Source organism: Heterocephalus glaber, unplaced genomic scaffold (assembly GCF_053883595.1).
Source record: "Heterocephalus glaber isolate CG9 unplaced genomic scaffold, H.glaber_assembly_v1.0 deba00001451, whole genome shotgun sequence".
Taxonomy (NCBI): domain Eukaryota; kingdom Metazoa; phylum Chordata; class Mammalia; order Rodentia; family Bathyergidae; genus Heterocephalus; species Heterocephalus glaber.
In genome coordinates, this window is record NW_028258301.1 from 7,799,524 (window position 1) to 7,813,340 (window position 13,817).

At 47.0% G+C, this 13,817-nt stretch overlaps 1 protein-coding gene, 1 long non-coding RNA gene and 1 pseudogene across 11 annotated transcripts in view; 2 read left to right on the forward strand and 1 right to left on the reverse strand.

The window, feature by feature from the left end:
* Positions 1-7,547, forward strand: part of LOC106008518 (uncharacterized) — an 8,305-nt gene extending 758 nt beyond the window's left edge. Inside the window, exons 2-3 of the long non-coding RNA XR_015452624.1 lie at positions 6,172-6,201; positions 6,581-7,547. This is a non-coding gene — a long non-coding RNA (uncharacterized LOC106008518). The remainder of the gene's footprint in view (positions 1-6,171; positions 6,202-6,580) is intronic.
* Positions 7,164-7,286, forward strand: LOC147827338 (U5 spliceosomal RNA; annotated as a pseudogene).
* Positions 7,548-8,729: 1,182 nt separating the features above from the next.
* Armh1 (armadillo like helical domain containing 1) overlaps positions 8,730-13,817 on the reverse strand; it is a 43,750-nt gene continuing 38,662 nt past the window's right edge. For 3 of the 10 annotated variants that reach the window (XM_087214773.1, XM_087214775.1, XM_087214774.1), the window contains 6 exons: positions 9,926-10,048; positions 9,782-9,854; positions 9,557-9,686; positions 9,390-9,467; positions 9,079-9,160; positions 8,730-9,004 (listed from right to left, as the gene is read on the reverse strand). In XM_087214773.1, the coding sequence (XP_087070899.1) occupies positions 8,886-9,004; positions 9,079-9,160; positions 9,390-9,467; positions 9,557-9,686; positions 9,782-9,854; positions 9,926-10,048 (605 nt within the window). In that variant the 3' untranslated portion in view covers positions 8,730-8,885. Of the gene's footprint in view, positions 9,005-9,078; positions 9,237-9,389; positions 9,687-9,781; positions 9,855-9,925; positions 10,049-13,817 lie in introns of those variants that run through there. The other 7 variants (XR_015452619.1, XR_015452620.1, XM_087214772.1 and 4 more) reach the window with 7 other exon arrangements.

Sequence of the window (13,817 nt, forward strand, 5' to 3'; positions counted from 1 at the left end):
GGAGACTGAGCCAGGAACCTGTCGAGTTTGAGGCCAGCCTGGCTACATAGTGAGTTCCCGGCCAGCTGGAACTATATAGAAAGACCTTGTCTCAATCAGTCAAAAATTAAATAAGAAAATGAAAATTATCCTTTGAATTTGCCAGCACCTGAGTCTGGTGACCTTCAGCAGTCTTGGTGAAGTGTTGAAGGCAAGAGCCAGACAAGAGAGGGAAGAGTAGGTGGAGTATTGTTCAGGGACGTGCGCTTGTGTAGTAAAGAATGTGTGGAAATGAGGAGCACTGAGACTCAGGGCATGGTTGGCCTCTGATAAGGAGGGTAATGTGATTGGAGGGTATTTTGGCTCAATAGGTATTTATTTATTTTTGGCACTGGGGACTGAATCTTGGGACTCTTACCTGCTAAGCACACACTCTACTACTGAGCTACACTCCCAGTGCTGACATTTTATTTTTGTGGTCTTGAGGACCAAACCCAGGGCCTCATGCATGCTAGGGACGTGCTCTACCAGTGAGCTACCTCCCTAGCCCCCAAACCAAAGTCTTCTGTTCAACTCCTTGAAACACCTGTTCTATTTTATGGAATGACATGCTTTCCTATTGGCGGGGGGGGTCTCTGTGTGTAGTCCAGGCTGGTCTTGATCTTGAGCTCACTATGTATTCAGGCTGGCCTCAAACTCATGGCAGTTCTTCTGCCTCAGCCTCCTGAGTGCTGCAATTTCTTTTTATGTATGTATGTATGTATTTATTTTTTGAGACAGGGCCTTGCTGTGTAGTTCAGGCTGACCTGGGCTCACTATATAGCCCAGGCTGGCCTCAAACTCACAGTGATCTTTCTGCCTCAACCTCTCGAGTGCTGGGATTACAGGCATCCACCACCATGCCTGGTTTGATTTTTTTTATTTTTTATGATAGGCTCTTGCTAATGTTACTGAGGCTGGCCTTGAAGGCCTGGGCTCAATCAGTCCTCCTGCCTCAGCCTCCTGAATACCTGGGACTATAGCTGCATGCCACCCCATCTTGCTTACAAGTGACGTATTTACTCTTTTGTGGTGTTGAGGATCAAACCCAGGGTCTCACATGCCTAGGTGGCTGCTTCACCATGGAGCTACATCCTCAGCCACAATTGATACTGGTTTCCTGCCTTAGCCTCCCAGTTGCTAGGATTACAGGTATGTCGCCATACCAGGCATCTGGACAGAGTTTTACTTTTTAGTTTTATTTATTTTTTGGTACTGGGAATTGAACTCAAAGCCTTGTGCTTGCCAGGCAGATGCTGAGCCACTGAGGTATTTCCCCACCTTCTACTTTTTATTTTTAAAAAATTAGTAGTAGTAGATGTTTGCAGTGCATAATGATTACATTCCTGATGGGGAGTTGGTACATGCACATAACACATCTAATTTCCCCTTCTTTTCCCCTCCCTCCTCTACAGAGCTTTAAATAAGCATAATAAATATCTTAAAAAGACAAAGAAGGGCTGGTGATGTAGCTAGTGGCGCTGTGCCTGCCTGGCAAGGAGAAGGTCCTGAGTTTGATCCCCAGTACCAGAAAAAAAAAAAATTAAAAAGATAAAGAAGGATAGTGTTAGGTAGATATGGAGGCATATGCTTTTTAAAATATTTATTTATTTATTTATTTATTTATTTATTTTTGGTACCAGGGATCGAACTCAGGTCCTTGCACTTGCGCAGCAGGGGATGAAACCACTGAGCTAAATCCCCAGCCCCACATGCTTTTAATCTCAGCACTTTGGGAGGGTAAGGCAGGAGGACCCCAAGTTCAAGCCCAGCCTGGGCAGCTCTGATTTAGTGAGACTCTGTCTCAAAATAAAAATTTTAAAAAGTGCTGGGGATGTAACTAAGTGCAAAAGCCATGGGTTCAGTCTCTAGTATTGCAAAAGAAGGGGGGTGGTGATATAGTTACTGGTAGAATGCTCCTGGGTTCGAGCCCCAGTAACACAATTAAAAACATTTTTCTAAAAAAGGAAAGATAGTTAACATAAGGTAGGAACAAGCAAGGAATAATAATTGGGAATACTAAGTTGAAAATTTGTAATAGTTGAAATCCATACATGAATTGAATAGCAGAATGGTTACAGCCCAAATGTGATGGTGAGCAATGAGATCAGGGTGAGATTCATCCAGAGGGCATCAGGAAGGAATAAAAACAAGGAAGACTGAAAACAAATGATCCAATTGTGACATACATGGTTGGTGGCTAACCCAGCAGCCATTCCCTACTCCTCCTTCCTCATTCATCTCCAAATTAGCTATGGAAGAAAATTTAATACTTGCTTTCCCAGAATCCCATGGAATCAGAGCTGGCCACATGATACTGTTTTGGGGCAATGAGAATTAAGCAAAGCACAGAGTTCTGGGAGACTGTGGGCAAGAAATTTTCTTTTTTGTTTTAGACGGGGTCTCAAGCTGGGCTCAAACTCGAAATCCTACTGCCCTGGCTCCCCACTGCTTGGGATGACAGACGAATGCCACCACACCTGGCAAAAAGGTTGTTTCTTTTCTTTTTCTTTTTTTTTGGTACTGGGGATTGAACTTGGGACCTTGCACTTGTGAGGCAGGTGGCAGAACCACTGAGCTAAATCCCCGGCCCAAGAGGTTGTATCTTAACGGAAGGGAATGGCATGAAGGAGGCTTTGCTTATGTCATCCTTTTTTCTTGTCTTGGACATAGATGTTCTTTCTGTAGTTGTGACACTTTGTGATCACGAGGTAGGTGAAGTCATCAGATTAAAAAACCAACAGGTATCTGGGTGTGGTTGTGCATGCTTATAATGCCAGCACTCAGGAGGCTGAGGCAGGAAAACTGTGAATTTGAGGCCTTCCTGGGATACATAGTTAGACCCTGTCTCAAAAAACTGAAGGACAAGACAAAAAGTTTTGAGCTGACCGTGGTGGCTCTCATTGTAGTCCTAATATCAGGGAAGCTAAGGTGGGAGGATTTCTTAAACTCAGGAGTTTTGGGCCTGAGCAATATGGTGAGACTGTTTCGATAAAAACAGAAAAGTAGGGGACCGGGGATTTAGCTCAGTGGTTTCGTCGCCTGCCGTGCAAGCACAAGTTCCCAAATTTGATCCCCAGTACCAAAAAAACCCCCCAAAAAAGAAAAACAAAAATGTTTGAGGGGCGTGGTAATTCATACCTGTAATCCCAGTACTTAGGAGGCTGAGGCAGGAGGATCAACATGAGTTCAAGGCCAGCCTGGGCTACACAGTGAGTTCAAGGCCAGCCTAAACTACATAGTGAGACCCTGTCTCAAAGAAAAAAAGAAAAGTTTCAGGACCTGAGGGCATAGTTCGGTGATAGAGCACTTGCCTAGCATATTCCCTGAATTTGATACCCAGGACTGCAAAAAACATAACTAAAAACCTCCTGAGGGCACTATGGTGAGATTGAGTAAGTACACAAAGTGCAAGGCTTTGCCTCAACCCTGAGATCTCCATTGTCCTGTTTGGGCCTCAGTTTTCCCATTAGGCCCCTGGAAGGATTGGAGTTGTCAATCTGAGGGTCATAGGAAAATCCAGTCCCTCAGGAGGCCTAAAACATTTTGGGACTGTTATCAGGCTCAGAAAAAAATTTTTTCTTTAGTTAACACTGCCTATAATTTCTGAGTACGGGAACCATAAACTGATTGGGAAGAGGAGAAGACACCAGAAAGTAGGGCCAGTACCCCTCCCTGCCCAGGTCTTGCCCCAACACAGCTCAGCTCCAGCCTGCTGGGAAATTTGCCACCTGGATGAGCCCCAGCAGGTCCCTACCCCAAACACCTGCACACAGCTCCCCCCACTCACCGTCAGGGCCCAGCTCAGTCCTGACAAGGATCCAGGAGGATGGGAAGACTCAGCCCCTAGCTGCCCACATGCCCTCAGTGGAGCAACAGTTGTAACAGGGCAGAATTAGAAGGGTTATTTTCACCTTCCCTTCCTCATTTTTTAACATCTCCTTCCTCTTACCTGGCAATCTCAGTCCTAAAGAGAAGCCTAACTTGTAGCATCTAATTCTGAGGAGAGGCCTCACCTGAACAATAATGATGTCAAACCTTTCTTTGGGGCTGAGGATGGAGGGTGCTTGCCTGGCAAGTGTGAGGCCCTGGGTTCAGTCCCTGGTACCATGCCAAAAAAGAAATCCCTTGTGGTAAGGCACACTTCTTGTTGAAGTAGCCCGAAGTCTCAGCACTTCTTTCTCTCCCCACAGAAACCCTTCCAGCCCCTGAGGCAGAGTGCAGGCAGAGCTGGAAGATCCCTCACTATCAGCACTTGTCTCCTGAATACCAGCACTCTAGCACAACACCAAAAATCCCTCCCAGGCCAAAGACCTGACCACTCTAGCTGGTACTTGTGTGTAATTCACATCCATAGACACGGGGGAGTTGTTACACTTGTCATGGATGTGCTGCTGCATTCCCTCAGCCGTCACAGTCACCTGGGTAGTGCATTTGTTTGTGGTCTCTGGAGGCTGATAGAGTGGTCCATGGTGGTGGGATATGGTTCTGGGGGTCGCAGAGATGCCTACTGTGCCCTATGCCTGCACGCCCAACCGGCTGGCACACTTGGTTAGAACTTGGCTTCCTGGCCCCACCTTGAGAGTTTCTAATTCATCTGGTGTGAGGTGCATTCCTGAGGACCCAGGTGTTTTATTAGATGCGCTCCACAGACTTGTGACAAAGAGTTAAATTTCTCTGCTGACACAATCATGGCCCAGCACTTACTGGGCAGTCCTGAGAATGCTGACTAGAAACAGCACAAAATAAAAATAAATACAAAAACCATTCTTTCCTTCTAGTGAGCTAATGCTCCATCTTCCCAAAAAAGTTACAGCACACGGACATCCTTATCTAAGCCCGAAGGGCCTTTCCAGAGGCCTACGCCACAGACCTTGACGGTTTGCAGCTGTAGCGTGCAACTGTAAAAATAGTAAAGGCACTTCTAAAAGGTCAGCAGAAACAGGCGTCCTGGAAGAAACATTCCTGAGACGTCTAGATTTGGTGGGACTCTTTGCCATGTCTTCAATGTCTTGTGAAAACCCTCTTACCCTGACTGCAAGATTCCTCTCTTGGAAACTTGCTTACTGTCCCTCTTGACAGTGTAGTCTGATCTAAATAAACTCTTGCTCTCCGATGTACATTAACTGTTGGTAAATCCTTTTTTCACCTGCATCATTGGCCCTCCATTCACCGTCTGGTCCAGCAAAACTGGGTGGCTTAAACAGAAATTTATTTTCTTACAGTTCTAGATCCTTCCTCTTAACAAATTATATCTGCAGTGGCCGTATAGTGTTGTGCCAGTACTTGATAATTTGTTCTGGGAAGCGAGATGAGTACCAAAAATGACTAGGACCAAACAAACAGTTTGGCTAGAAAGGGTTATGAGTCAGGAGGAAATTGACAGAGACAAGTTCTACCTTGACATCTTCACATCGAGTACCAAATAAACGATGAGTATCAGGACAAAATTTGTGTGTCCAATACCAATCTGTCCAATACCAGCCAGGTGTGGTGACACTCACCTGTAATCCCTGCACTGGGGATGCTGAGGCAGCACTACTGCTGCAAGTTCAAGGTGAGTTCAAGGCCAGCCTGGAACACATAAGTGAGACCCTGTCTCAAAAAACAGACAAAAATTTGTCTAGTACCAAATTTGATGACTTTCAAAGCAATGAAGTACCAAGGTACGACTTTATTTTAAAAAGGGCAGGGGATTTAGCTCAGTGGTTTCGCCACCTGCTGTGCAAGCACAAGGACCCGAGTTTGATCCCCAGTACCAAAAAATAAAAATAAAATAAATAAAATAAAATAAACTCATATTCTGAATTATTGGGATTTAGGACTTCAACACATGACATTTGGGGGGGAGGGCACAATTTATCTCTAACATAATTCACCCCTATTGCTGCTTTAAAACACTAATCTGAAAAATCAAACAAAAAAACAAGCAAGCAAACAAAAATCGTGGCTAAGCCTGATGCCATGGCACACGCCTGCAATTCCAGGACTTGGGGGGCCGAGGCAGGAGGATTGCTGTGAGTTTGAGGCCAGCCTGAGCTACATAGTGAGTTCAAGGCCACCCTGAACCTGAACTACTTAGTGAGACCTTGTCTCAAAACACAAACAAACAAAGCAACAAAAAATTATGGCTAATCTGCTCTTCTTTTTTAGAACTTTTCAAGGCTCCAGATTGCTTTCAAGGTAAGTGTGAATTCTCAGCTTGGCATGGTAGCCTAAGATGGAGACCCTGACAGATGTGTTGATTTATGTCTGTAATCCCAGCTATTGAGGAAGCTGAGGTAGGAACATCACAAATTCGAGCCAGTCTCAACAATTTAATGAGACCTTGCCCCCCCCCCCCAAAAAAAAAGAGAAAGAGAGAGGCGGGGGGTGGGGGGAGAGAAGAGAGAGAGAGAGAAGGAGAGGGAGGGCTAGGGATGTAGCACTCAGCATTAGAATGCTTGCCTTGCCTGTATCAGGCCCTGGGTTAAACTTCCAGTGTAGTCCAGTATAGTACTGCCAAAAAGACGCAGTGCCTGCCATTTAGTCACCTGTCCTATCCTTGGCGCACACTCCCTAGGTTCCTCTGCCTAGACACCGCCCGCACCGCCTTATTTCTTTGGACATCTTGCTGCTTGGACCGTGTCACTGGACATTCTGTTATCAGTGCTCATCACACATACGCGCCTGCCTTCTCAGAAGACAATCATCGTCTACTTTTTTCTTTTGCTGTGCAAGGGATCGAACCCAGGGACCTCGGGCACGGTGGGCAGTCTTTTTTATTTTATTTTGTTTTGAATTCAAAATAATTTTGATTTGGTGTTCCAAGTCTACATTCCTGCAAACCTGGCTTCCGCTCTGCCCTCTGCTGGTGGGCCAGCGCCTAGCGGGAAAACCAATGAACTATTCTAAGGATTTCCGGAAATTGGAGGCTGGTGACACAGCGTCATTTACATACCCACAATGCATTGCACACGGGCCATTTCTTAAAACGGACAGATCCTTCATTTCTCTTTTCTCCTTTTTCTCCCCTAATAATGAAATTGCGTTCACAAAGTTGTCTTATGGTAAAGTAAAAGTATCAACTCGTTTGGATAAAGAGTTACCATTGGTGGTGTAGTAGTTAAAGTTACTCTGGAGGTGTATCCTACAAATACAATTTCATACTCTGGTTTCTCTTCAGATCGTATAAATCTTTCGCCTTTTACTAAAGATTTCCGTGGAGAGGAACAATTCTGAGTCTAAACCCAATTTTTTGAAGCCTTGCTTTTTTTTTTAGCAGGGCTAATAAAGTTGTATAACAAAAGATAAAGCAAGAGCTTTACGTTGTTAGTGTTGGTTGTGTTTTTTTTCTGTTGTTGTTGTTCTATGTTTTAAAAAGAATGTTGGGCTAACGGTTTAGTTCTGGATTCGTTGCTTATCTGTGTAAAATCCGATTTCACATTTTTTAGTACTGAAAAATAAAAACACAAGTGTGTGTAGTTGTGGAAGTAATATTGCAAGTCTTGTTCATGAGCTGTGGCTGTGGGTCAATAAAAGATTGTGAGTCAGTAGAAAAACGAAGCTGAAAGCTCAGAATATTAACGCCAGAGTTGGGGTGGTAAAACACCACCCCCCCGTACATGTTTACTATGTAAACCTGTATTACACGTTTATTAAAAAGCATTAAGCAGGTGTGGTGGTGCACTTTACAGGAGCCTGTGAACATTGTTTAAGGAGAGATTGCCTCAGAAATTCGGGGGATGAAGATGTAGGTGAGTGCTCAACTCTCAGTAGCATCAAACCCGTTCTAAAACAAAATGAACCAAAAAAATTAAGTGTAGTTGGTTACTACATATACGTGCTTAATTTCTGTGGTACTGGGGTTAGAACCCAAGATCTCATGCATGCCAGGTAGTCTTTTTATCACCGAGCTACCTCCTAGCGGGATACTTTTTAAAAATAGGCAACCCATTTAGCTGGACAGGAAATATTACACTTTAGTAACTTTTCTACTTTGCCAGCCGAGGAAAGGTGAGGATCATGTTTGGCGAGAGCATTGGGTTGCTGTAGGCCAAAGATATCAGCGCTCGTGACGCTCTCTTGCGGCAGCCTGGAGAATTACTGCCATTTGACTTCATTTCTTTCCTCTGACTTGAGCAATTTCCTCAAACGGCTCTTTCTGTTACGCATACCAGGTATAGTCCTACGTGTTTGCTCTAGTGGGGTAAACGTTACTGTCAGGTGGAGAGACAGAATAAGTAAAGATAATTAACAGGATAATGCTATGAAAATATAGCGGAGCAGGGAGGGCATGAATATAGACTGGTAGTGTCTACTGCAATAATAAGAAAAAAAATGTAGCTTTGCCTGTAATCCCAAATTCTAGCCCAGGCTGGGTAATTTAGCGACTGAGGTCCTGTCTCAAAAATTTAAAAGGGCGGGCTGGAGATTTTAGCTCAGTGGCACCGCGCCTGCCTGGCAAGTGAAAGGTTCTGAGTTCAATCCCTGGTACCAAAAAAAAAAAAAAAAAAAAAAGATAGGGTCTGGCTATGTAGTCCAGGCTGGCCTTGAACTCTCCCGATCCTCCTGCCTCAGCCTCCCCAGTGCTGGGATTACAGGCGTGTGCCACCACGCCCAGCTCAGGACCTGGTTTTAAAATTGATGAACACGGACGCACCTCAATCCAACCTCATAGCTCTCTTTTGATCTCTCTTCCTCCTTCACACAGCGCACAGCACAGACAGATAGCAAGCAAGACTGTTTATTGGACTCTTTCCCATAATTGCTCTCCTTCTGCCCCACTGCAGGCCTAACCCCCAGCCTTCCACTGGGGCTGGGTAGAATAGCCTCGGGCTCGACCCCAGGCTTTCCTGTCACACAGCCTTGGGCTTCCCGAAGCTCTGTTACTCCTTTGATTCTGCACCATCCTTCTGGAAGTCTGTGACATAGGCCATCTGACTGGGATCCCCAGGGCCGCAAAAAAAGTTCAAGTTGCCACTGGAGATGTCATAGAGGTCTAATGCTGCGGCAGGAAGGCAAAGAGCATGAGCTGGGGTGCTGGGCCTGCCAGGTCCAGGTCCCGGCCTCCCTGCTCACCTTGGACAACATTGACCTGGTTGACCACCAGGATGTCCGCCTGAATGCTGTCTATTTCCATGTACAAGTCTTCACCATGGCTCTGAGGAGAGGAGTGAGGGAAGCCAGCTGCGGTTCCAGGTCAGGCCTACCTTAGGTTGGACTTGGGCACAGGGGTCCTGCAGGAGGGGAATCAGGGAGGGGAGCGGGAGTCTGGGAGTGGAGAAGCCCAAGTGAAGACAGCCCCTCCTACATGGGTGGCCAGGACCATTCTATGTGTGGGGGCAGTGTGGAGATACAATTTATGTCCCAGGCAGGGTGTGGGCACTTACAAGGAAGAGCTGGTACAGTTCCTCCCCCATGGACCTTCGCACGTGCTCCTCCACCACTGGGAACGTCTGCACGAAGAACTGACCCACGAGCAGGCAGGGCAGTGTGACCGTGAGCGTGGCCATAACTGCTTGGCTGCATCCCCGCAGCCCCGCCAGGACCCGGGTACCTGCAGTGTGAGGCTGGCCAGCCGCTGGCTGTTGGTGTGGTCCGTGTTGCCCATGGCGGCCATCAGGCTGCGCACCACGTGCAGGTGCAGCATCTCCTGGGCGATGCTCATGCTGCCGCGCGCCAGGACCCTGTGTGGGGACACCAGGCAGCAGCCACCGTCATCTCTCCGGTGCCTTCTCCTCCCTCGCCTGCCCAGCCATGAGTTCATGCCCCCATCGCTTACCCAATAGCTTTGGCGGCCGCTGCCTGCTGCAGGAACACGGGCAGGTGGACGGTGAGCTGCAGGAGTGGGGACTCTGGGGAGCAGTGGCTGAGAGTGAGGCAGGAGCCCCCACCCCCAACAGGAAGCCCCCAGGGAGGGTCCTACCAGTCAGGATCTTGGCGTGCTGTTGGGAGGCATCCTTCACTGATGGGATCAGCAGTGCCACCAGGCCCTTGAGCAGTGGCAAGCGCACATCATAGTCCACCAGGACCTTTATGAGCTCAATGGCTGGAGAAGGGCAGAGACCCCAACAAGCTGGAGGCTACACCCTCGCCCAAGGGGGCAAAGAGCCTCCTGAACCTTGCCACTTCCCTGTATTCTGTCCCTCCCTCGGTCCTTCCTAGTGCCTTTGAGCCCCGCACTGTGCAAGGCATGGGGGAGCTGGGGAAGGTAACACCCCGTTCCTGCCCTCTTGGAGTTTGTGGTTAAAGAGGAGGTGGAGAGCTGAGGGTGTAATCCCAGCACTCTGGGGGTCTGAGGGAGGAGGGCTGCAAGTTCCACTCTAGCCTAGGCAACTGTGTGACTTAGGGAGACCCTGTCTCCCAATAAAAACTAAGAAAGGGCTGGGGGTGTAGCTCTGAGTGAAGGCCTTGGGTTCAATCCCCAGTACTGCAAAAATGGGGGGTGGGTGGGTGAGATTAGAGGCTCTATGGTTCACAGAGTCAGCCCAAGGGAGAGGAGAAAGTGTTGGATGGGAGCCCATTCAGCAAGAAGTCCTGGAAGAGGTCAGAGCTGGAGACTGAGGCCGCACAGGTATGGGCTGCTTTCAGCTTGGGGGAATTCAAGTTTCATGGAAGAGGGAAGGAAAATGTGTGTTGTTGTTGTTGTTGTTGTTTTCTTCAGCATCTCCTTATGTTGCCCAGGCTGGGCTTGAATATGAGCAGGTGCCATTGTGGACAGTTGGGCTGGGTCTTTTAAAGAGGAACAGGATGAGAAAGGGGGTCGGGGAGCAAGTGGGTCTGGGGGAATGGCAGCAAATGATAACGAGGAAACAAGGTAGAGGCTTGTGTACTGTTCACAAGGAGCCCTTCGCTGCTCACTGGCAGGTGCTAGGGCTTTCACACAGTACCCCACTGCACTGTACCATCTGCATTTAACATATGACTATGATCCCCATTTTTGCATTTGAAGAAAGGAGGAGCAGAGAAGTTAAGTATTTTGCCTAAGTCACAGCTAGGAAGCAGGGGACGCAGAAGGAGGGAAAGATTTGGTCCAGCGGGCAAGGATGGAATTTACTGAGGGGTGCATCCCAAAGGACTTTCCTGCAGAGACCTTCCAGACACTTGTTCATTCTGTCATTCACTCAGTGTTTTGCAAGCCTGGATTTGAGCACCAGGTGCTGCACTGGGTGTTGGGGATACCAGGGTGAATTCATTCATTCAATCAACTATCCTGGAGCATGCAGATGAGCAGTGACAACATGGTGACAAGTGCTATAAAAGAGGTCCAGTGGAGGGGCTGTGGAAGCATCTGGGAAGATGGGGGAAGACTGAATATTTTTGTAAGGAGGAGAAAGAAAGCAGAGAAAGGCAGAGCTAGAAGGGGCAGGGAGAGATGGCAAAGCCTTGCTTGGTTCAGCAGCATAAATGTGACTCAACCTAAGTGCTTGCTGCATGGATGATGGCAAGACTTGGAGATATGCTGCCCTGCTCAGGAGTCAAGTGCAGCATGTATCTCCCTGTCTTTTTGGAGGAGACAGGATTTAGGGAAAGCTCTTGGCTCACTGCATCCCAGGGTGCAATGTAGAAACATCAGCGTTATTACCAGCATTATTACCAGCATTATGTCTGGATAACAGTAATTAATCTTCTACTTCCTTGTCAGGGGACTTTATCCACTAAAAGCATATTTGGGACAGTTATCTACAATGGCATAGTGCCTGCTTGAGCAGCATGTATACAGTGGAAGAAAAGCTTTCACAGGCAGATGCAAAGGCACCTCAAGTGTTGGTGGACTAGCTAGGATCTGGCAAGACAGGCACGATGACAATTTGAGGCCAGCTTGGGCTACATAATGAGTGCAAGTCTGAGCTACATAGTCATAGTGAGACCCTGTCTCAAAAAAACAGAACAAAACAAAAAAACTCGTTGAAAAGGGGCAATTTTGTGAGTTGGTAAATTGTTACGATTTAGATCTAGAATGTCTCCCAAAAGTCTCATGTGTTTGGAGGTGGGGCTTCTGGAAGGTGAGTGGATCATGAGGGGACTATACTCAGTGATTGATCCATTGATGAGCTCATAGCTAAATGTGCTTTTAGGAGGTGGGGCCTGATTGGAAGAGGTGGATCACAGGAGGCCTGACCCAGAAGGGTATCTCTCCCTGTCACCTCTCTTTATCTCTGCTTCCTGGCTGCCATGAGGTGAGCAGCTTTCCTCTGCCGTGCCCTTCCACCATGCTGTTTCTGCTTTGGAGACAGCCAAATATGGACTGAATCCCCCAAAACCATGAGCCAAAAACTTGTTCTGCTACTGTTTGATTATGAGATGCAGTCTTCCCTCTTCTTGAATTAGTGCAGCTCATGTTTTGGATCTGAGTGGTTTGGCTTCTCCTTGTATCTGGCTACACTTGGCACTGTCAGCTGCAGGACATCACTCACTAGTTGCTGGGCTCTTTCCTATCACAAGCTGGCAGCTCCTGTGTGTGCAGGCAGCAAGAAAAAGTCTGCCTGTCCCTAGGAGAGATCTTCCTGTTCCAAGAAATGAATTGGTGAATACTCTAGGTAGAAATGTAAAGATGAAGATTTTTTATGGAATTTTCCTGATCATAAATAGCATTTCCTATCCCTGTAAAACCAAGTGTTCTAGGAGACAAATATCTGCTCTGCCTACTCATTAATTATGCTTGCAACATTTGTAGCTCCTTAGAAAAAAAATGAAGATTTATTCACTGAATCATTTCTGATTGAGTTTTAAAATTCACAGCTGTTAGTGTTTATGCCCAAAGCAAAAGTTCTAGTCCCTGCCCAAATGCTCCGCAACAACTACAGCCAGTTACAGCACTTCACACACTATGCAAGTTGCTAAGCATAGCAGATTCATTCGGAAAGCAAGGAATGAGAGACTTGTCTTTGGCAGGTGTGTTCAAAGCCTATGTGCTGACAATGCCCAGCTCTCCTAAAGTGAAGCCATCTCTGATGTATTCATTGGTCCACCCATTTATCCAGTGATATATTAACTGAGCATCCTTTCTGTGCCAGGTCCTTGTGCTAGGGCTAAGATACAATCCCTGCCCCAGGCATATCACAGCCCGACACCAATAAGGACACTGGCTTTCATGATACAATATTGTAAGAGGTATGGGAATACAAGGAAGCCAGGCAGATTGATGGGGTGGAGGGAGGGAGAGAACCAGGAGGTTTCCTTAGAGAAGGTGACATTTAAATTGACAAAACCTAGGGGCTGGAATGTGATAAGTGCCATGCTGGATCGTGCCATGTCACATTTGTAGCCCTGCAAGCAAGGGAGGTCTGCCTCGAAGTTAAGTGTTGGGTCACAAAGTGAGAGAACTAGGCCTTTGGAGATAAGCTAGCCCCAGCCACAACTACATAACAGGAATTTTCTCATTTTTCATTTTAGAGGACACTAAGATTGAAAAAGGTTGAGTAGCTGGCTCAAGATCAAAGAGCTAGTAGGAAGGACTCTGAGTCTGGGTTGTGGCTCAGACGTAGAGTGCTTGCCTCCAAGGCAAAAGGTCCTAGGTTTGATCCCCAGCCCTGGAAAAATAAAAAATGAAGACTCTGATTCCACAGGCCATTTTCTGTACCACCAAGCTCTAATGCCTCCATCCCAGTGGTGGCCTAGGAAAATAGACTGTGGGGCACCATCCTGGAGAGATGGAGCTTAGTTTAGAGGCCAGTGCAGGTGAAAAATATGGAGACCTAAATTACAGCCTTGGGAACTGAATGGATGGGAAGGTCCAGATTGGGATGCTATTGAGGACTTGGGTTGACTAATACTATGGTGTAAATGTGGTCTGTCCCCACCAAAACCCATGCAGA